At 40.4% G+C, this 24433-nt stretch overlaps 1 protein-coding gene across 1 annotated transcript in view; it reads right to left on the bottom strand.

Moving 5' to 3' along the window:
- Positions 1–23888, bottom strand: part of LOC128660134 (solute carrier family 22 member 13) — a 93052-nt gene extending 69164 nt beyond the window's left edge. The window contains exon 1 of the mRNA XM_053713781.1: positions 23426–23888. Within this exon, the coding sequence (XP_053569756.1) occupies positions 23426–23800 (375 nt within the window). The 5' untranslated portion in view covers positions 23801–23888. The remainder of the gene's footprint in view (positions 1–23425) is intronic.
- Between the last annotated feature and the right edge of the window lie 545 nt (positions 23889–24433).

The following is a 24433-nucleotide window of genomic DNA, read 5'->3' as shown; positions in this document are numbered from 1 at the left end:
AGATCGGACGGATTGATGTTCGCAGCCTCAGAGCAGGCGGACAAGTTATGGATCAGCGGTCTTTAGACCGCTGCTTTAGAACTGCGGTTTCTGGCAAGCCTGAAGGCTCGCACGGAAACAGGGGCATCAAGCTTGATAATTCGGCCCCATAGTATAAAAAATTTGGTAAAAACACAAAACAATATTCAGAGCTCAAGGATTTATTAAACAGAGGGGCAAATTACATGATAACAAAGGGGATTAAATATATAAAAATGGAAATAGAAAGATATAGAAGGCTCCTTGTTCTTAGCTGCACTATAAATTGCTTTATTAAAAGGACAGTCTACTCCAGAATTTTCAATGTTTTAAAATATAGATCATCCATTATTACTCATTCCCCAGTTTTGCATAAACAACACAGTTATTCTGATATACATTTTACCTCTGTGATTACCTTGTATCTAAGCCTCTGCTTTTTTGAAAGACTTGCACTTTAGCCAAACAGTGCTGACTCCTAAGTAACTCCACAGGAGTGAGCACAGTATGATCTATATGGCACACAAAAACTAGCAATGTCTAGCTGTAAACAACTGTCAAAATGCACTGAGATAATAGGCGGCCTTCAAGGGCTTAGAAATCAGCATATGAGCCTATCTAGGTTTAGCTTTCAACAAAGAATACCAAAAGAACAAAGCAAATTTGATTAATAAAGTAAAATGGAAAGTTGTTTAAAATGACATGCCCTATCTAAATCATGAAACTTTAATTTTGACTATGCTGTCCCTTTAAAAAGAACAGAACAGGCCCACTGCAAAGGTACACCTACAAAAAGATTGTTGTTTGTGCTTACCGTGCAAGCATTATAAGGGTATCAGAGATGGTCAATAGGATTAAATATTGTTTTAAAGAAAAGTGAAAACAACTTGAACTATATAAGTTTTCATTGCAGATATTAAAAAGCAGATCCTGACATTAAAGTGCCATAAAACATGTTGAGATCTGTGCATATCTTAAAAATAGTTTGCATTAAAAAAAAATGTTTAAAAATTGTTGGCAATTATGTTAAAAGAATTTTCAAAAATAAACTAAATTTGTTACATAGCCATGCTGTCTGAACTAGTTTGATCCAACCCCTTTATCAGTGTTTAGCATCAGAAACACAGGCATTGTATTTCACGGCAGCTTATTTGCTTCTAGGCATGTTCCAGCAGATAATGAGTGTCTACTTCTGCATTCTACCAAATCAAAGGTAGATATAGATCCAGCCATAGAAGGAATTGTGTGGGGGGAGTTAGAGCTGTACTATTTGGAAATTTAAAAGAAAGGATTAATGGCGAGGCACTGCGGTATAAATTTGCAGGTAAAGTAAAGTACATATTATATCTTGTCTTTATCCCAACTTGTTTTATCTCCCTTTAATGATGGATTTGGGTGCAAAGATATATGGGGATCTGCAGAAATGCAGATTATAAAGATCTCAATTTTGGAGATGATTATTAACCAAAGAAGATTTTAGTATGTGGCCGATCTGAGTAATACCTATGTTTCTTTGTCTCCTTGCTTGAAACTTTACTCCTTATGTTAAATCTATCTATCTATTGGGTTCTTGTAAAGCGCGGCTATTCACCCGTAAGGGTCTCAAGGCGCTGAGGGTTGCAGTTCAGTCGAAGAGCCAGGTTGTGAGGTCCTTTCTGAACTTAGTTAGGGCGGTAGCTTTTCTGAGGTGCAGCAGGAGGGTGTTCCAAGTCTTGGCTGCCAGGTGAGAGAAGGATCTGCCTCTCGCTGTGGTTTTCCTGATGCGGGGGATGACAGCGAGGGCTTGGTCGGCCGATCGAAGTTGTCTGGCAGGGGTGTAGAAGGTAACCCGGTGGTTCAAGTATTCCGGACCAATGTTGTGGAGGACCTTGAATGTGTGGGTGAGAAGCTTGAAGGTTATTCTTTTGTTGATGGGAAGCCAGTGCAGGTCCCGCAGGTGTTTGGTGATGTGGCATTGACGAGGGATGTCAAGGATTAGTCTGGCCGAGGAGTTCTGGATGCACTGTAGTCTCTTTTGGAGCTTGATGGTGGTGCCGGCGTAGAGTGCGTTACCATAGTCCAGTCAGCTGCTGACAAGGGTGTGAGTGAGTCTTCCTGGTCTCGGTTGGGATCCATTTGAAGATCTTTCGCAGCAGGTGAAGTGTGTGGAAGCATGCAGAAGAGACGGCGTTGATTTGTTGGTCCATGGAGAGCGATGAGTCCAGGATGATGCCTACATTTCGTGCATGGTCGGTGGGGGTTGGAGGGTGTCCAAGGGATGTGGGCCACCAGGAGGTATTCCAAGCGGATGTGGTGGGACCGAGGAGGACAACTTCGGTCTTGTCTGCGTTCAGCTTTAGGCAGTTATAGCTCATCCAGGTGGCGACTGCTGTCAGCCCTTCATGGACGTTTCTCTTGGCGGTGGTGGGGTCACTGGTGAGTGAGATGATTAGCTGGGTGTCGTCGGCGTAGGAGACGAAGTTGAGGTTGTGTCGTCGGGCGATGGCGGCGAGAGGGGCCATGTAGATGTTAAATAGGGTGGGGCTCAGCGAAGAGCCTTGGGGTACACCGCAGCTGATTTCTGTGGGCTTGGAGGTGAAGGGTGGGAGTCTAACTTTCTGGGTTCTGCCGGTGAGGAGGGAGGTGATCCATTCCAGGGATTTGTCGCGAATGCTGGCATTGTGTAGTCAGTTGCGGAGGGTGAGGTGGGAGACAGTGTCGAATGCTGCTGAGAGGTCTAGAAGAATGAGGGCGGCGGTCTCTCCTCGGTCGAGTAGGGCGAGGATGTCATCTGTGGTGGTGAGGAGGGTGGTCTCGGTGCTGTGGTTGCTCCTGAAACCGGATTGGGAGGGGTCCAGGGTGTGGTTGGCTTCAATGTAGTCAACGAGTTGCGCGTTGATGGACTTCTCGATGACTTTGGCCGCAAAGGGGAGCAAAAGAGATTGGGCGGTAGTTCTTCGGATCATTGGGGTCAGCCGTGGTTTTTTTCAGTAGGGGTTTTAATTCTGCGTGCTTCCAATCATCCGGGAAGGTGCCTGTTTCGATGGAGCAGTTGATGGTACTGCAGAGCTCGGGGGCGATGGTGTCACCTGCTTTGTTGAAAATGTGATGCAGGCATGGGTCCGAGTGTGCTCCAGAGTGGATCGATCTCATAATTCTGATGGTGTCCTCTGTGGTGAGGGGGCTCCAGATGGTCAGTGGGGGATAGGCGGTGGTATATTTGGGTGAGGTATCGGTGGGAGTTGGTGGGTAGGCTGTGGTGGGTGAGTTCTGGGGCGCAAAGCTGTCATAGATGTCGACGATCTTGCAGTGGAAGTACATTGCGAGGTTATCGCAGAGGTCCTGGGAGGGCGGGATGTCGTATGTGTCGCTGTTGGGATTGGAGAATTCCTTGACTGTGAATAGCTCCTTGCTGTTGTGGATGTTGGCATTGATTCTATCTTGGATGGCTGTCTTTTTGGTGGTTTTGATGAGGTGGTGGTGGGTGGGTAGTGATGGCTTCTTTGTAGGCTGTTTTGTGTTATTTGAGGGGGTCTTGCTGGATCTCCAGGTCCTTTCCAATCACCTGCAGTGGCGTTTGGAGTCCTGGAGGGCAGGGGTGAACCAACTAGCCTTGTTGGTGGGTTGGTGGTTGGACGGTTTCTTGAGAGGGGCGAGGGTGTTGGCGCAGTCTGTGAGCCAGTGGTGGAGGTTGCGGGCGGAGGAGTTGGCATCTGTGGAGGTAGCTGGGGGTCACTTGTTCAGGGTGGAGTGCAGTTGGTCTTCGGTGATGTTATTCCATCTGAACCCAAATTTTTTTGTTTGTGATTCAGATAGAGCATGCAATTTTATGCAACTTTCTAATTTACTCTTATTAGCAAATGTTCCTCGATGCCGGCTCATTTTTTGTGAACAACCTGGGTTGTTTTTGCTGATTGGTGGATAAATTCATCCACCAATAAACAAGTGCTGTCCAGGGTCTGGACTTTCTTTTTCAAATAAAGAAAGCAAGAGAACGAAGAAAAATCGATAATAGGAGTAAATTAGAAAGTTGCTTAAAATTGCATGCTCTATCTGAATCACAAAAGAAAAAATTTGGGTTCAGTATCCCTTTAACCCTTTGAGTGCTAATGACGGTTCTGAGCCGTCACAGAGTTTCCCACTCTGGTGCTAATAACGGCTCAGAGCCGTCACTAGCACTCTCCTACCTTGAGGGAGATCTGGGGGCTCCCACCCGCTCCTACCCCGGCGATCATGCCTGTAGAGTGACAGACATCGCCGGGGCATCACGTTTTGTGCAGTGACGTCACGCACAATGACGTGATGACGTCACCACGCAACTTTATTAACAATTTGTCAATACAAAGTATATGGAAAGGGGGCATGCTGCTTAGGAGCCTGTATCTCAGGCATCTAAGCAGCTACAGACCCCAAGACCCACCATTGGAAAGGTAACTTTTCCAATGGTGTAAGTCTTGGAAAAAGTTAAAACTTTTTTTCACAAAATAAAAAAAAAAATTAAATCAGCTTAGCACCCAGGTGGGAAAGTGCTTAGCACTCAAAGGGTTAAGAGCATATGGATGTGAGCTCAGCTCACTTGTCGTGTGCACTAAGTGGCAGTAATATTATTCAAAGCAATGTGTAGCGAGGGCTTAAGGTGCAACATCCACAGCTCTGCCTGCACTTACTAATACTGTACACACAGCGAGGGTATCTACTATCCAAGGATAGATGAACTGTCAGTTTGTGTTCATCTTTATTAAACAGTACTCCTAGATATACAGCTTTCATGTTGACTATCTTAGTTTAACAGAGTTTTACCATAGAGTAACTGAAGCTACTGCACCCTAAAATATTCCCTCTACAGGTTGCTTGTATAATATTGGTACAAACACTGCTTCCATGACACATGAACACTCTTGCACCTACTTCAATATAACCTGTAAAAGGCACGGCTTTAACAAAGGCTAATAACAGAAACATGTACATTTACTAAGAGTAGTAAATTGTATACTGACGTTCCTGTACTGAGAGAAAAACTCTTACTGGCTTTATGCTTGGGGGTTGTGTTAATTTCAACCAATAATGCATTTTGCTTATCAGCCAGTGAGAGGGAGGTTACAACAATAATGCGATCACTTAAACAATTGCCGATGTTAGTAGTATTGATAGAGAGACCAGATGATTGTAGAAGAGAAACTGATAAATAAATCAGAATTTGTTTACAGAAGACAGAATTTGAGGAGAAAAAGTATTAGCACCTTTGATACAGATCTATGTTAAAGCACTTAAAGGGACAACATTACACTTTCAGAAGTCAGATAGAGCATGCTGTTTCCAATATACTTCCATTATTACATTTTGCACCGTCTTTTTATATGCACACATTTGAGGCACCAGCTTCTACTGAGCATGTGCACAAACTCACAGTGTATATGTGATTGGCTGAAGGCTGTCACTAGAAGAAAACTTTGAAATTCTTAGAATAAAATGGATTGATGATCTGAAATTCAGAGTAAGTGCTATTGCATTGTCTTTTTATTGTGCCCACGTGTTGGTTATGCAATTCTATTGTATGTGTTTTTCCCCTGTTCATGGTGCAAAGCTTGTAAAGAGAGTATTAAGAAAAAAGTGTTTCAAGGGAAATTAAACGCAACATTATCTTTCATGCTTCAGGCACAGCATACAATTTTAAACAACTTCCAATTTACCTACTATTAAAAGTTTCTTCATTCTCCTATTACCCTTTGTTGAAGGAACAGCAATGCAATACTGGGAGTGAGCTGAACACATTGGGTGAGCCAATGACAAAAAGCGTATATGTGCAGCCACCAATCAGCAACTAGTTACTAAAAGTGCTTTGCTGCTCCTGAGCTTATGTGGATACCAAGAGAACAAACCAAAATAGATCATAAAAGTAAATGTAATGCTTAATGGTTCCATTATGTTGTCATTACCTATCATTAAAGTTAAAAACATAAATGTTCTAATGTTAATTGAAGATATTTGATTTATTTTAAAGGGACAGTCTACCATAGAATTGTTATTGTTTTAAAAGATAGATAATCCCTTTATTACCCATTCCCCAGTTTTGCATAACCAACACAGTTATATTAATATACTTTTTATCTCTGTGATTACCTTGTATCTAGGAACCTTCTTCCAGCCCCCTGATCACATGACTGTGACTGTTTATTATCTATTGTCTTAAATTTAGCATTGTGTTGTGCTAAATCTTAAATAACCCCCTGTGCCTGAACACAGTGTTATCTATATGGCCCATGTGTACTTTCTGTCTCTTTGTGTTGAAAAGAGATTTAAAAAGCATGTGATAAGAGGCGGCCCTCAAAAGCTTAGAAATTAGCATATGAGCCTACCTATGTTTAGTTTAAACTAAGAATACCAAGAGAAAAAAGCAAATTTGATGATAAAAGTGAATTGAAAAGTTGATTAAAATTAAAAGTCCTATCTGAATAATGAAAGATTAATTTATACTAGACTGTCCCTTTAACTCTTTTCATTTGATTATTTATAACTTTCCAAATTTTTTAAATATGGTCGGTACTAAGTTTTTTATTCAGATTTAGTTTGTATTATTATTTTTATTGTTTTAGATAATTTTTATCACGAGGGAAATGGAGATATATATATATTCCTCTGTCTATTTTTTAACCACATTATGAAAAACATAATTTATGTAAGAACTTAAATGATAAATTCATTTCTTTCATATTAGCAAGAGTCCATGAGCTAGTGACGTATGGGATATACATTCCTACCAGGAGGGGCAAAGTTTCCCAAACCTCAAAATGCCTACAAATACACCCCTCACCACACCCACAAATCAGTTTAACGAATAGCCAAGAAGTGGGGTGATAAGAAAAAAAGTGCGAAAGCATAAAAAATAAGGAATTGGAATAATTGTGCTTTATACAAAAAAATCATAACCACCACAAAAAAGGGTGGGCCTCATGGACTCTTGCTAATATGAAAGAAATGAATTTATCAGGTAAGTTCTTACATAAATTATGTTTTCTTTCATGTAATTAGCAAGAGTACATGAGCTAGTGACGTATGGGATAATGACTACCCAAGATGTGGATCTTTCCACGCAAGAGTCACTAGAGAGGGAGGGATAAAATAAAGACAGCCAATTCCGCTGAAAAAATAATCCACACCCAAAATAAAGTTTAAATTTTATAATGAAAAAAACTGAAAACATAAGCAGAAGATTCAAACTGAAACAGCTGCCTGAAGTACTTTTCTACCAAAAACAGCTTCAGAAGAAGAAAACACATCAAAATGGTAGAATTTAGTAAAAGTATGCAAAGAAGACCAAGTTGCTGCTTTGCAAATCTGATCAACCGAAGCTTCATTCCTAAACGCCCTGGAAGTAGAAACTGACCTAGTAGAATGAGCTGTAATCCTTTGAGGCGGAGTTTTACCCGACTCGACATAAGCATGATGAATTAAAGATTTCAACCAAGATGCCAAAGAAATGGCAGAGGCCTTCTGACCTTTCCTAGAACCGGAAAAGATAACAAATAGACTAGAAGTCTTTCGGAAATTCTTAGTGGCTTCAACATAATATTTCAAAGCTCTAACTACATCCAAAGAATGCAATGATTTCTCCTTAGAATTCTTAGGATTAGGACATAATGAAGGAACCACAATTTCTCTACTAATGTTGTTGGAATTCACAACCTTAGGTAAAAATTCAAAAGAAGTTCGCAACACCGCCTTATCCTGGGGAAAAATCAGAAAAGGAGACTCACAAGAAAGAGCAGATAATTCAGAAACTCTTCTGGCAGAAGAGATGGCGAAAAGGAACAATACTTTCCAAGAAAGTAATTTAATGTCCAATGAATGCATAGGTTCAAACGGAGGAGCTTGAAGAGCCCCCAGAACCAAATTCAAACTCCAAGTAGGAGAAATTGACTTAATAACAGGTTTTATATGAACCAAAGCTTGTACAAAACAATGAATATCAGGAAGATTAGCAATCTTTCTGTGAAAAAGAACAGAAAGAGCAGAGATTTGTCCTTTCAAGGAACTTGCAGACAAACCTTTATCCAAACCATCCTGAAGAAACTGTAAAATTCTCGGAATTCTAAAAGAATGCCAGGAAAAATGATGAGAAAGACACCAAGAAATATAAGTCTTCCAGACTCTATAATATATCTCCCTAGATACAGATTTACGAGCCTGTAACATAGTATTAATCACAGAGTCAGAGAAACCTCTTTGACTAAGACTCAAGCGTTCAATCTCCATACCTTTAAATTTAAGGATTTGAGATCCTGATGGAAAAAAGGACCTTGCGACAGAAGGTCTGGTCTTAACGGAAGAGTCCACGGTTGGCAAGAGGCCATCCGGACAAGATCCGCATACCAAAACCTGTGAGGCCATGCTGGAGCTACCAGCAGAACAAACGAGCATTCCTTCAGAATCTTGGAGATCACTCTTGGAAGAAGAACTAGAGGCGGAAAGATATAAGCAGGATGATACTTCCAAGGAAGTGACAATGCATCCACTGCTTCCGCTTGAGGATCCCTGGATCTGGACAGATACCTGGGAAGTTTCTTGTTTAGATGAGAGGCCATCAGATCTATTTCTGGAAGTCCCCACATTTGAACAATCTGAAGAAATACCTCTGGGTGAAGAGACCATTCGCCCGGATGCAACGTTTGGCGACTGAGATAATCCGCTTCCCAATTGTCTATACCTGGGATATGAACCGCAGAAATTAGACAGGAGCTGGATTCCGCCCAAACCAGAATTCGAGATACTTCTTTCATAGCCAGAGGGCTGTGAGTCCCTCCTTGATGATTGATGTATGCCACAGATGTGACATTGTCTGTCTGAAAACAAATGAACGATTCTCTCTTTAGAAGAGGCCAAGACTGAAGAGCTCTGAAAATTGCACGGAGTTCCAAAATATTGATCGGTAATCTCACCTCCTGAGATTCCCAAACCCCTTGTGCCGTCAGAGACCCCCACACAGCTCCCCAACCTGTAAGACTTGCATCTGTTGAGATTACAGTCCAGGTCGGAAGAACAAAAGAAGCCCCCTGAACTAAACGATGGTGATCTGTCCACCACGTCAGAGAGTGTCGTACAATCGGTTTTAAAGATATTAATTGAGATATCTTTGTGTAATCCCTGCACCACTGGTTCAGCATACAGAGCTGAAGAGGTCGCATGTGAAAACGAGCAAAGGGGATCGCGTCCGATGCAGCAGTCATAAGACCTAGAATTTCCATGCATAAGGCTACCGAAGGGAATGATTGTGACTGAAGGTTTCGACAAGCTGATATCAATTTTAGACGTCTCTTGTCTGTCAAAGATAGAGTCATGGACACTGAATCTATCTGGAAACCCAAAAAGGTTACCCTTGTCTGAGGAATCAATGAACTTTTTAGTAAATTGATCCTCCAACCATGATCTTGAAGAAACAACACAAGTTGATTCGTATGAGATTCTGCTAAATGTGAAGACTGAGCAAGTACCAAGATATCGTCCAAATAAGGAAATACCACAATACCCTGTTCTCTGATTACAGACAGAAGGGCACCGAGAACCTTTGTAAAAATTCTTGGAGCTGTTGCTAGGCCAAATGGCAGAGCCTCAAACTGGTAATGCTTGTCTAGGAACGAGAATCTCAGAAACTGATAGTGATCTGGATGAATCGGAATATGCAGATATGCATCCTGTAAATCTATTGTAGACATATAATGCCCTTGCTGAACAAAAGGCAGGATAGTCCTTACAGTTACCATTTTGAATGTTGGTATCCTTACATAACGATTCAATATTTTTAGATCCAGAACTGGTCTGAAGGAATTCTCCTTCTTTGGTACAATGAAGAGATTTGAATAAAACCCCATCCCCTGTTCCAGAACTGGAACTGGCATAATTACTCCAGCCAACTCTAGATCTGAAACACATTTCAGAAATGCTTGAGCCTTCGCTGGATTTACTGGGACACGGGAAAGAAAAAATCTCTTTGCAGGAGGCCTTATCTTGAAGCCAATTCTGTACCCTTCTGAAACAATATTCTGAATCCAAAGATTGTGAACGGAATTGATCCAAATTTCTTTGAAAAAACGTAATCTGCCCCCTACCAGCTGAGCTGGAATGAGGGCCGCACCTTCATGTGGACTTAGGAGCTGGCTTTGATTTTCTAAAAGGCTTGGATTTATTCCAGACTGGAGATGGTTTCCAAACTGATACCGCTCCTGAGGATGAAGGATCAGGCTTTTGTTCCTTGTTGTGACGAAAGGAACGAAAACGATTATTAGACCTAAATTTACCTTTAGATTTTTTATCCTGTGGTAAAAAAGTTCCTTTCCCTCCAGTAACAGTTGAGATAATAGAATCCAACTGAGAACCAAATAATTTATTACCCTGGAAAGAAAGGGAAAGCAGAGTAGACTTAGAAGACATATCAGCATTCTAAGTTTTAAGCCATAAAGCTCTTCTAGCTAAAATAGCTAGAGACATATACCTGACATCAACTCTAATGATATCAAAGATGGCATCACAAATATAATTATTAGCATGTTGAAGAAGAATAATAATGCTATGAGAATTATGATCTGTTACTTGTTGCGCTAAAGCTTCCAACCAAAAAGTTGAAGCTGCAGCAACATCCGCCAAAGATATAGCAGGTCTAAGAAGATTACCTGAACACAAGTAAGCTTTTCTTAGAAAGGATTCAATTTTCCTATCTAAAGGATCCTTAAAGGAAGTACCATCTGCCGTAGGAATGATAGTACGCTTAGCAAGAGTAGAGACAGCCCCATCAACCTTAGGGATTTTGTCCCAAAATTCTAATCTGTCAGATGGCACAGGATATAATTGCTTAAAACGTTTAGAAGGAGTAAATGAATTACCCAAATTATTCCATTCCCTGGAAATTACTTCAGAAATAGCACCAGGAACAGGAAAAACTTCTGGAATAACTACAGGAGATTTAAAAACCTTATCTAAACGTTTAGATTTAGTATCAAGAGGACCAGAATCCTCAATTTCTAATGCAATTAGGACTTCTTTAAGTAAAGAACGAATAAATTCCATTTTAAATAAATATGAAGATTTATCCGCATCAACCTCTGAGACAGAATCCTCTGAACCAGAAGAGCCATTATCAGAATCAGAATGATGATGTTCATTTAAAAATTCATCTGAAAAATGACAAGTTTTAAAAGACTTTTTACGTTTACTAGAAGGAGGAATAACAGACATAGCCTTCTTAATGGATTTAGAAACAAAATCTCTTATGTTATCAGGAACACTCTGAGTATTAGATGTTGATGGAACAGCAACAGGTAATGTAACTTTACTAAAGGAAATATTATCTGCATTAACAAGTTTGTCATGACATTCAATACAAACAACAGCTGGAGGAACAGCTACCAAAAGTTTACAGCAGATACACTTAGCTTTGGTAGCTCCAGCACCAGGCAGCGATTTTCCAGAAATATCTTCTGACTCAGCTTCAACATGGGACATCTTGCAATATGTAATAGAAAAAACAACATATAAAGCAAAATTGATCATATTCCTTAAACGACAGTTTCAGGAATGGGAAAAAATGCCAGTGAACAAGCTTCTAGCAACCAGAAGCAATAAAAAATGAGACTTAAATAATGTGGAGACAAAAGTGACGCCCATATTTTTTTAGCGGCAAATAAGACGCGCACATTATTTGGCGCCAAAAATGACGCCACATCCGTAACGCCGACATTTTTGGCGCAAAAGAACGTCAAAAATGACGCAACTTCCGGCGACACGTATGACGCCGGAAACAGAAAAAAAAATTTGCGTCAAAAAAGTCAGCGCCAAGAATGACGCAATAAAATGAAGCATTTTCAGCCCCCGCGAGCCTCACAGCCCACAGGGAAAGTCAAATTTTAAGGTAAGAAAAAAATTTGTTTTATTCAAATGCATTATCCCAAATATGAAACTGACTGTCTTAAAATAAGGAATGTTGAACATCCTGAGTCAAGGCAAATAAATGTTTGAATACATATATTTAGAACTTTATAAAAAAGTGCCCAACCATAGCTTTAGAGTGTCACAGAAAATAAGACTTACTTACCCCAGGACACTCATCTACATGTTGTAGAAAGCCAAACCAGTACTGAAACGAAAATCAGCAGAGGTAATGGTATATATATATATAAGAGTATATCGTCAATCTGAAAAGGGAGGTAAGAGATGAATCTCTACGACCGATAACAGAGAACCTATGAAATAGACCCCGTAGAAGGAGATCACTGCATTCAAATAGGCAATACTCTCCTCACATCCCTCTGACATTCACTGCACGCTGAGAGGAAAACCGGGCTCCAACCTGCTGCGGAGCGCATATCAACGTAGAATCTAGCACAAACTTACTTCACCACCTCCATAGGAGGCAAAGTTTGTAAAACTGATTTGTGGGTGTGGTGAGGGGTGTATTTGTAGGCATTTTGAGGTTTGGGAAACTTTGCCCCTCCTGGTAGGAATGTATATCCCATACGTCACTAGCTCATGGACTCTTGCTAATTACATGAAAGAAATATGTTTCAGTTTAAAGGCAGTAATATTCTTCTCCCTTTTTTAAAATCATGGCTTTGACCTTTTAGAAATATGAACAAAAAATGTCAATCTGTTATGCAGAAAGTGTGCAATTTGAATATCAATATGTTTATATATAAGCTTTTATTTACGATTATTAGGACCATGATTGTTTTATAAATATTTCCAGTATTAAACCCTATGTGAAGATAATACTTGGTTCTAAAGATAAAAAACTGCAGATATTTTTTTATCAAAATGACACAGTTTTAATGAAGATGTATTTATAGTTAGAGCAAAACTAAAAATAAGTAACTTGAACACGATTTAATAGATCCTTAAAGTTTAAACTTTAAAGTGAATGTCAATTTTGATGCTAAAGTGCCCGGTTTTGAAAAATTCAATTAAAAACAGGGGCACTTTAATTCATCAAAATTTACATTTCACTCCTGTTGTGGAAAAAAAAACTTACCTTTTAATCTTCACAGCAGCTCCAGCTTCCTCTGGTCGTTGCAAGCCATTTCTGACATCAGAAATGATGTATAGGTCATCCTCCAATCACGGCTTCCCCCCCGGGGGAATCAGTGTCTGATTCAACGCCCTGATTGGAGGAAGCCGGATTCCTCATTTTAGACACAGGAAGAGGCTTTGCGATGGGTGGAGGAATAAGTATTTTTTTCTCAACAGGAGTGAAATGTAAATTTTTATGAATTAAAGTGCCCCTGTTTTTAATCAAATTTTTAAAAAACGGGCACTTTAGCATTAAAATTGACATTCACTTTAATAACATCTATTCATCTCCTAAACCTCTATGTAATCGCTACTGTTTTTTTATAAAAAAAATACCTTCTTATTTATTTTTTATTTAGTATTGTATGATCATACCGATATTTATGTTGCTCCACCCACTCATTTCCAGATTTTCCGTTTTCAAAAGTAAGAGCGGTCCCACCTGCAATGCGCATGTGTGTCTCATGAATGCGCTTGTTTGTTGTCATTCAATTCAATGAGACACGCATGCGTACTTTGAATTCTAACTTTACGCTCCTAAATTAGACGCCACTGGGGGACCTAGCTGAATGTAGAAGATGATCTTCGTCATGTAAAAAATTTTTTTTAGAGCCAGACAGTGACAGCGGTTTAGATTAGCGGATCTAAAGGTAAAAATATAGTTTTATTATAACAAACAAAAAAAATTCATGAATTAAGCTCCACCTTAATTGATTTGTATTTTCAGTTGCGACTTAGAAGTTCAGTATACTTTACTTTCACTTTAATTAAATATTCAGCACTACCTGGCCTAATGTAAAAAGTGGGATAAACTGGATGTTTCACACTGTTTGTAATGGTTGTTGGCTATAGGAAGGGTAGTTCTTATATGATGAACTTCAAGTTCCAATATCCATTATGGCTACACCATTATATAATAGAGATAAGACCATTGGTTGAGTATTTCTGTTCCAGTCTAATTACTATATATTGCAGCAAAAGAATGTAAGATTTAGTCTTGAGAAAAGACCCATATTGGTTGAAACGCGTTGACTCATTGAACTGCAATACTTATACAGATATATACATATATCTGTATAAGTATGGAGTCCGATCTATTGGATCGGACTCCATGCAAATCCTAAATGAAGAAAAGTTAAATACAGAGCACATTAAAGGGATAGGTGTCAGGGTTTTTTCCCTGTTTTGTTTGCCATGTGCTGCTGGCAGCCATTATACTCACCTCTCTTGCTGACTCTGGTGCATAATGTGTGATGCTCCTCATTTCCTGCACTTCCTTTTATGGTCAGACTGGTGTTCATCAACCGTGTGAGACAGGATGCAGTCTCAGAATTGTGATGTCATCACTTATTATTTAAAGGGCTTCTGTTCAGTATGCTTTGCCCTTGTGTTGTCTCAGACCTGTTTGTGAGAGCTCCTGCATATTATCTGGCCCCTCCTGGTTCCTGATCCCTGGCTTGTTCCTGACTCTGTTGTTCTCCTTGTTCCTGATTCCGGCTCGTCTGACTACTCGCTTTGGCTCCTGACTTGGCTCGTCTGACTACCAGCTCTGGTTTTGATTCCTGGTTTGTTATTTGACTTGTGGACTTTTTATTATTTTTTGCTCTTAATAAAGGTGTGCTTATTTTTGCACTTCTCGTCTCAGTCTGATTCCTGGCATCCTGTCATTACGCAAGGGCCATGAATCCTGATGGTGCTAATAATCCACCTTTACCTGCCATAATTTCCAGGATGGATGAACAGGATCACTGCTTGGATCCATTTGCACTAGCCCTGCAAAACCCTGCTGACTCGCACTGCACATTTGGACCAAAGTGTCCCGCAAGTTATGGCTGCTCCTGTTTCCGCTGCTGCACCTAGTCCTACCAGGAGCATGTCCGGTTCTGCACCTCTACCTCAGCGATATGGAGGTGATCCTAATCAGTGCAGAGGGTTTTTGAACCAGGTGGGCATTTACTTTGAGATGCTACCTCAGGCGTTTCCCTCTGACAGAGCTAAGGTGGGATTTCTCATCTTGTTATTCTCTGACAGAGCTCTTGCCTGGGCTAATCCCTTGTGGGAGACTAATAAACCTGTGATTTCAAATTACCCTGAGTTTGTGGCCTCCTTTCGAAGGGTATTTGATGTTCCGGTTCACTCCTCCTCTGCTGCTAAACGACTCATGTCCATTCAGCAAGGTACAAGATCTGTTGTTCAGTATGCCATTGAGTTCCGTACGCTTGCCGCAGAGGTAGGTTGGAACAATGAAGCCCTTGTTGCCGCCTTCTTTCATGGGCTCTCTGATGCGATTATAGATGAAGTTGCTGCCAGAGATTTACCAGAGGATCTCGAGGCATTGGTGTCTTTTTTGATCCTAATTGACATCAGACTCAGACAGAGGCCCTCTTTCAAGGAGCGCTTGCGGAAGCCTCCTTTTCCGTTGTCTCCTACGTGTTCGTTCCCACCCATGCCTCCCTCTCCTCCCATGCATCCTGGTCCCAAGTCACCAGGTACTGCTGAGCTGATGCAATTAGGATTCACTCGTCTCTCCACGGCAGAGAGGGCCTTTAGGAGGAGGGAGGGGCTCTGCCTCTATTGTGGGTTACAGGGCCACCTTTTGAAGTCTTATCCTACACAGCTGGGAAACGCTCACACCTAAGATCCTGTCGGGGGCAGACCTTGGGTGGTTTATCCTCGTCCCCGGAACCGCGAAAGGAGAAACCTTTGGTCACGGTTGTCCTTTCCTAGGTGGACTCCTCCATAGTCACCCAGGCTCTTGTTGACTCTGGTGCTGCGGGCTATTTCATTGACAATGCTTTTGTATCAAAGCACACTTTCCTGTTTTGCCTTGCTCCATTCTGCTTGCTATTAAGGCCATTGATGGCAGGCCCCTTCAGCCCGCACTCGTTACTCACGAAACTGATCCGTTATCAATGGCTGTTGGGGCTCTCCATTTTGAAACCCTCCAGTTCCAGGTGATAAACTCTCTGCATTTTCTGGTTGTTCTGGGTTATCCCTGGCTCCAAAAGCACAATCCCAGTCTCGACTGGCGCAGGTCCGAAATTTTGTTGTGGTCTCTGCAATGTATTTCCACTTGTCTTCGGAAACCAGTTAAAGTCTTGTGCACTTCTTTGGTATCTCAATTGCCAGAGGAGTACCGAGAGTTCCTAGATGTTTTTCACAAGGGGCATGCCAGTACGTTGCCTCCTCACCGGTCTTACGATTGTGCCATAGACCTGCAACCCGGAGCCATTCCACCTCAGGCTGGGTTTACCCTCTGTCTGTTGCGGAGAATTGTGCTATGGAGGAGTATGTTGTCGATGCTCTGTCACGGGGGATCATCCACAAATCCTGCTCTCCTGCAGGGGCTGGCTTCTTCTTTGTGAAGAAAAAGGGTGGCGAGTTAAGACCATGCATCGATTATAGGGTCTTAATCGTCTTACCATTAAGAATACTTACCCTATTCCGCTCATTACAGAACTCTTTGACCACCTCAAGGGAGCTACGGTCTTTACTAAACTTGATTTGAGAGGAGCGTACAATCTCATTAGGATCAAGGAGGGCCACGAATGGAAAACACCAGGAGCGGGCATTATGAGTATCTTGTAATGCCCTTTGGCCTATGTAATGCTCCTGCTGTTTTCCAGAAATTTATTAATGATGTCCTACGAGATATGTTGCAACAGTGTTTTGTGGTGTACTCAGACGACATCCTCATACACTCACCCACACTTGAGGCTCATCGTTCTGATGTTACACTGGTTCTTCAGAGACTACGTGAGAATGGCCTGTTTTGTAAACTTGAGAAATGTGAGTTCCATCAGACTCAAGTAACCTTCCTAGGTTATGTTATCTCCGTTGCAGGGTTCTCCATGGATCCTGACAAGTTATCTGCAGTTCTGCAGTGGACTCGCCCAGTTGGTCTTCGGTCTATTCAATGTTTTTGGGGGTTCATCAATTACTATAGAAAGTTTATTAAAAACTTTTCTTCCTTGGTCAAACCTATCACAGACATGACCTGTAAAGAGAATGATCCACTCCATTGGTCACCTACTGCCATTAAGGCCTTTGATAGTCTTGAGACTGCCTTTGCTGACGCTCCAGTTCTGGCTCATCTTAACTCTGTCCTGCCTTTCGTTCTTAAGGTCAATGTGTCTGAGACTGGAGTAGGTGCCCTCTAGTCTCAACATCCTACGCCTGACGGTTCCTTGCATCCGTGTGGTTTCTTCTCTAAGAAATTGTTTCCAGCAGAGTGCAATTATGAAATTGGCGACAGGGAATTACTTGCCATAATTTTGGCACTCAAGGAATAGAGGCATCTACTCAAGGGTACTAGAGTGCCAGTGCTCATTCTTACTGACCACAAGAATTTAACTTATCTATCTGAAGCAAAACGTTTGTTGCCCCGACAGGCCAGATGGGCGCTATTTTTGTCTCGGTTTAATTATGTGGTCTCCTACCTGCCTGGTAGTAAGAATGTTAGGGCTGATGCCCTCTCTCGACAATTTTCGCCTCTGTCCAAGGAGGAGTCTGTACCTACTCCAGTTATACCTCCTGACCATATTTTGGCTACCATACGTACTAATTTGACTTCTCCCTTGAGGGAGGAGATCCTGGCTGCACAAACCAATCCACCTCCTGAGAAACCTAGTGGTAAGTGTTTTGTTCCTGAGAATCTTCGAACTAAACTTTTGCCCACTTACCACTATCCTAAAGCCGCAGGTCACCCAGGCAAGAACCAAATGATTTGGTCTGTCACTCGACAATTCTGGTGGCCAGCTCTGTGTTCTGATGTTGCTGAGTATGTTGCCTCCTGCTCAGTTTGTGCACAGAATAAGACTCCTCAACGTCTTCTTCAACCTATTGCTAATGGTGAGCGTCCTTGGACACATCTTTCCATGGACTTCATTGTCGAGCTCCCTGTTTCCAATGCCAATACTATTATCCTTATGGTGGTTGACCGTTTTTCTAAAATGTCACATTGCATTCCCTTGAAGAAGTTGCCTACCGCTCAGGAGCTTGCTTCAATTTTTGCCCGGGAGGTCTTCAGTTTACATGGGTTACCCAAGGAGATAGTGTCGGACCGGGGTAGCCAGTTTGTCTCCAGATTTTTCCTTTTGTTCTCAAATGGGGATCCAGCTTTCCTTCTCCTCGGCATATCACCCTCAATCCAATGGGGCTGCAGAACAGTCTAATCAAGCTCTGTCTCAGATCACCACAATAATTGGTCTGAACTGTTACCTTGGGCAGAGTTTGCTTGTAATAGTGCTATTAATGCTTCCTCCAAGTTATCCCCGTTCATGGCGAATTATGGGTTTCAACCATCCTTGTTGCCCGATTCATTCATGTCTCAGGGTATTCCGGCTTTGGAGGAGCATCTCCGGCAACTTCATTCCACGTGGGTGCAGATTCAGGATTGCCTTCATCGTTCTATGCAGCGCCAAAAGTTCCAGGCTGATCGTAGGAGTCTTCCTACCAGGATGGTGAGAGAGTTTGGCTGTCCTCCCACAACTTGAACCTTTGTGTGCCTTCCAATAAACTGGCTCCCCATTATGTTGGTCCTTTTCGAATACTCCGACGGGTCAATCCTGTGGCCTATGCTCTTGACCTTCCTCCTGCAATGCGCATCTCCAATGTTTTTCATGTCTCCCTCTTGAAACCATTGGTTTGTAATCGGTTTACCACTGTGTTGCCTCGTCTCCGTCCTATCTTTGTTGACAACCATGAGGAGTATGAGGTCAGCAGCATTATTGACTCTCGTATGTTCAGGGGCCATGTACAGTATTTGGTTCACTGGAGGGGCTATGGTCCGGAGCAGCGTTCATGGGTTCCCTCCTCTGATGTTCATGCTCCCACCCTCCTCCGTGCCTTCCATGCCCGTTTCCCCAATAAGCCTTTTGTCCTCCCGTGGGGGAGGGGTCGTTGAGGGGAGGTTACTGTCAGGGTTTTTCCCCTGTTTTGTTTGCCATGTACTGCTGGCAGCCATTTTACTCACCTCTCTTCCTGACTCTGGTTCATACTGTGTGATGCTGCTCATTTCCTGCACTTCCTTTAATGGCCAGACTGGTGTACATCATCCATGTGAGACCGGATGCAGTCTCAGAATTGGGATGTCATCACTTATTATTTAAAGGGTCTATGTTCAGTATGCTTTGCCCTTGCATTGTCTCAGACCTGTTTGTGAGAGCTCCTGTGTATTACCTGGCTGTCTGACGTCCCTCTTGGTTCCTGATCCCTGGCTTGTTCCTGACTCTGTTGTTCTCCTTGTTCCGGATTCCGGCTCGTCTGACTACTCGCTTTGGCTCCTGACTCGGCTCGTCTGACTACCAGCTCTGGTTTTGATTCCTGACTTGTTATTTAATTGTGGACTTTTTATTATTTTTTAGTATTAATAAAGGTGTGATTATTTTTGCACTTCTCATCTCAGTCTGATTCCTGGCATCCTGACAATAGGAAAGTCAAAATTAAACTTGCAAGAATCAGATAGAGTGTGCAATTTTAAGACACTTTTAAAATCACTTCTATTTTCAAATGTGTTTTTTTCTCTTGGTATGTATTGTTGAAAATGAATAGGCACATATCTTACACTAGTGGGAGCTAGCTGCTGATTGGTGCCTGCATACATGTGTCTCTTGTGATTGACAAACTCAGTGCTTTCCAAACTGTGTGTCGTGACACGTTATTGTGTCGGCAGCAGTGTGTAGGTGTGTCCCTGATTTAGCACAATTTCTTTTAAGTTTAAATTTTTTTTTATTTTTTTTTGGTCTCCGACTTTCTGCGTGCCTGCTACGCAAATCACATGGTTGACACGTGATTGATATCTAGTGGGTCACAGATCATCTTAACCTATTGGCGCAGCTTAGTGGGAACAAACTATTCCCATTGGCGGCACATTGGCTCCTGACTGCACATGTAGTCTCCTCAATCGACTCGTGACTGCATGTGTAGTCAGTGAGTGGGACAGCAGTGTGTTTGCAGCGCGGGAAGTAGTCTGTTGGACTCGCAGAGCTCTGAGGGCAACAGCTTAAACGCTGAGCTGAAGTCAGAAGTCAAAGTGATTTGGTTTTTTGCAGCTAGCTCCCAGTAGTGCATTGCTGCTCCTGCTCTTGATATATGGATAGGAAGTGGAAGCTTAAAAATGCTTGATGATGAAATGCGAGTGTCTTTATCTAATATTCCACCAAATATTTAGAAACTGTGTTCATCCCATCAACCTCATACATCCTATTAAAATAGTAAGTAGCTATTGGTGTTATTAAACTTTTTTTTTTAATTCTTGCACATACTGTACATAATTTTACTTGTAAATACATTTTGTTATTATATAATTTATGTATGTGTCCGTATCTCTTAAAACAAGTTAGTTTAACTTCCTGTTTGCTAGTACAACTGAATTACTGTGTCACGAAATGATGTAGATCTATAAAGTATGTCGCCAACATGAAAAGTTTGGAAAGCTCTGGACTAACTAGATGTGTTCAACTAGCTGCCAGTACTGCAATGTTGTTCCTTCAGCAAAGGATAACAAGAGAATGAAGCAATTTTGCTAATAAAAGTAAATTTGAAGTTGTTTAAAGTTGTATGCTCTATCCAAATCATGAATGACATTTTGGGGGTTTCCTGTTCCTTTAAGCCTAAAGAAGAGGTCACTATATGTACTGCAAATTAAATTGTCTCTAAAGATTCTCTATTGTATAACAAATATATGATAAAATCGTCTTTTACATTTAAGGGTGTAATGAGAGAGAAAGGCAAACCAGGTTATAAATAGAGCAACCCAATAAACAAACAGCAAGTGGACAAGTGCAATATATAAAGGGAACTATCCTCTATGATAGTTTTATTCAGGCTACTCAAGAAAATATGTTCATAAGTAACTAAAAATATTGGCTGAGAAAAACAGACATAATCAACTCACTAAAGAAGAAAAAACAGAGTTTTAACTCAAGATGCCAACACAAATTGGCATATGACATCAGTATGTAAAAAATAATGGGCAGCATAACAGATAACGTGTAATAGGCATCAAAAAATACTCGATACATACACATAAAATGGCACCTGATATTGACACTGCAACATTACTCTCTTCCATTGTTCCAAAGGGTCAATAAAGAACAATGGGCTAGATTATGAGTGGAGCAGTACTTTGCACTTGTGCGTTAACTTCGCTAGACAGAGGCTTTTTTGTGCGTCAGGTAACATGCGTTTTACAAGTTAAAAGTAAAAAGTTTTTGCACGCGTAACCCGAGGCGCAAAAATCCTAACTTCGAATATTGTGACCACGCTAATATATTCCCTTATAGTCTTCAATGGAGCGTGAAAAGTGGAAAAAAAACACCCTAACTCACATCCCTAACCCGACATGAAATATGACTATGTTTCACATTCCAATGTTTTTCACATAGCAGAAAATGTTCTATTTATTCATAAATACATATTTATTTATTTATTTATTTATATATATATCCAAACAAAAGATTGCACTCACATGACTTCTTAAACAAGTAATCAATATACTTTAATGTATATTGATTACTTGTTTAAGAAGTCCTGTGAGTGCAATCTTTTGTGTTTATATGTCTGTAAATACATATATACACAAAAAATAAATAATAATATATAAATATATATATATATACAGTATATATATATATATATATATATATATATATATATATATATATATATATATATATATATATATATATATATATATATACACACACACAGTATATATACACTATGTTTCTATGTTAACTGTTTCACTGTTGCCTGAAAGAGCGAATACATTTTATTAGGCTAACCATGCCTTTTAAAAGACACAATTTCAAGTGTTTCCTTTCTTCTTTAGGCAAAAAAAAATTTGCTAAGAGGTGACGTTTTTACCTCTTAGCAAATAGCTGTGCAGTAAATCTGGCTCCCATGGGCACCAAACCCGATTTACCACACGGCTATTGGCTAAGAGGTGAAAACGTAGCAGCTAAGAACAGCGAACGGTTGAAACGAATAAAGGCACTTTCTGCATGAAGTATTTTATACTTAATGAATGAAAGTGCCCTTTATTTGTTTCAACAGTTAACCCTAGAGTTTCAAAAACGCTATGGTTGCCTTTCACTTTAAGGGATACCATATCATTTTTACAGCATCACAGAGGGATATAAAAGTTAAGCCCTATGCAAACACTCACATGGATATCTAAGAACTCATTTGGTACTGCTCTTTATTATGCATGTTTCTCTTAAATCTATATATATTTCCACTGAGTTTAAAGTACATAAATGTTATAGAGTTGTGTCATCTACTATAAGACAAGACATTAAAAATGACTTAAAGTGAAATGATATAGCTCAGCATACCATTTCTCCAAATTCTGCAACACAAAAGGTGATTTTTCACATGCCCTCGGTGCATAAGCACAGCCATTCATAGGTATGGACAGTAAATCCATCTATATAACTCCTTTTACATGAAAGTCTTCTTTATAACCCTTGTTGCTTATTGAACTTTCAATGGAATACACCTTCATCCCAGAGCTGTGGTAAAAAAAAAAAAAGCAACAAAAAACCATGGGCGATGTTTGTCGGGGAACAGCAGACAGAGGAGGAGGTACTGGCTGACATTTAGCATCTCTGCAAGGGCCCCCCAAAGCACATGGCCCGGGGCTGGTGCCCCACTCACCCCACACAAAGGGTGGACCTGTATTGTGGTATTTAGGTATTGTAACATCTAAATTGGTGGAGATTTGGCTTTCTGAAAATCCAGCTTAAAGAAGGACAACTCTTCAATGATTCATGCTACTAATGTGAACCAAAATAATGTTCTTGTCCCTCCTATATTTAAGACTGAGATGTATAATATTTATATTCTCACTATTAGCTATTTGTTGTCCACACTTGTACAACCTCAAATTAGTTGGGGGTGAGGGGGCCACAAATATGTGAAAGAAACTAAATAGTAATTGCAACTTGTAATATTGAAAATAAGTTAAAGTGTGATTGCTATGAATACTTGGTACTGCAGCCATACCCAGCACCTGAACAAAACATTAACTGAACCCAGATTTTGTTACAGAATAAAGCTAGTGTACTTGATTTTCATATGAGATTATGTAACAGGGAGGGAACTTGACAGACAGGCGGTTAGTTAATCTGAATAGATATTAAATTGCTGTCACACAATCTATAAAACATACAACTGCAATCTTTATTTGTCAAACAGTTCACTGACCTTAGTTTATTTTTATCATTTTTTTTTTCATTTTCTTTTATTATCATGCAAATGTTAATGGCATAAATATAATTAATCTACTTAAACAAAGACAATAACATATCTGGCATTGAGTCACAGATAAAAGCACTAGGTTAAGTTCACATTCAACAAAATCCTTACAAACCTCTGTAACCAGTGTTGACTCTTGCTCAGATGTATCGTACACCCATCCGTCCCGGCACTTTTCTGTTTTATTAAGTCCATGTTTTTCAATTGATTCAATATCCCAATCAACTGTTTCATACATCTCACATCGGCTGTATGATCCATCTGCATTCTGTGGAATAGTCAAGTTCAGCAGCTCTTCTTGAGTCAGATTTGGGCTTTTCGTGAGAATCCAACTGGTATTACAATAGTGTGGCACTGAAATTCCCATAAAAACCTGACCAAACATGTGGAAGGCATTGAAGAGATTTATTAAGCAAAGCATAACCACTAAAAGTTTTTGATATCGCCCAAATTCACCGACATTTTTCAGCACTTCCCCAAAGTCAGTCATTGTGATCTGTTTCAGTGCTTAGCTGAAAGAGCTGATTTAAACAGTAGAAAATTAATGTTTAAACAGAATTCATGGGGAAGACCAAACCAAAGTCTAATATTCAGCTGTGTCTTATAATTAACTTTTATTATAAAGGGAAATCACGAACATTATCTGATATTAAAGCCACGTTCTAGGCTGTTGTAATATTTTATATATATTATAAAATAGGTTGTGTAGCTTTTTCTGACTACAATACACTGACATCTGTATTTTTAGAATGGTACTTTATTCTTTGATATACCTATAAAAAAAAGTGCAGTCCCAGTATTTTGGTGTCACAAAGCAGGTGTGCTTGATAATCTAAAGCTCTCTGGGGTGGCGAGATTATTAAAGAATGCTTGCCAGTACTTCTATTTCTCTGGGGGAATGATCTAAAGCCACTTCTTACCCTGAAAATAAGGTGTCGCATTAAGGGGCATTTGCTGCATTTTCGTATGAATAGTGCACATTAGAATTTGCATTTTAAACATCATACAACATTAATAATTGAACCATTCACACAAAAATAAATAGGGGACATTTGTATTGTTAAGGTGCATGAAAAATCATAATAAAATGTTTCATCAAAAACTTTAAATTTGTATGCAATTT

The sequence above is a fragment of the Bombina bombina genome, chromosome 5 (genome assembly GCF_027579735.1).
Source record: "Bombina bombina isolate aBomBom1 chromosome 5, aBomBom1.pri, whole genome shotgun sequence".
Taxonomy (NCBI): domain Eukaryota; kingdom Metazoa; phylum Chordata; class Amphibia; order Anura; family Bombinatoridae; genus Bombina; species Bombina bombina.
The sequence above is the reverse complement of the archived record's forward strand: the minus strand, read 5'-3'. Positions and strand labels throughout refer to the sequence as shown.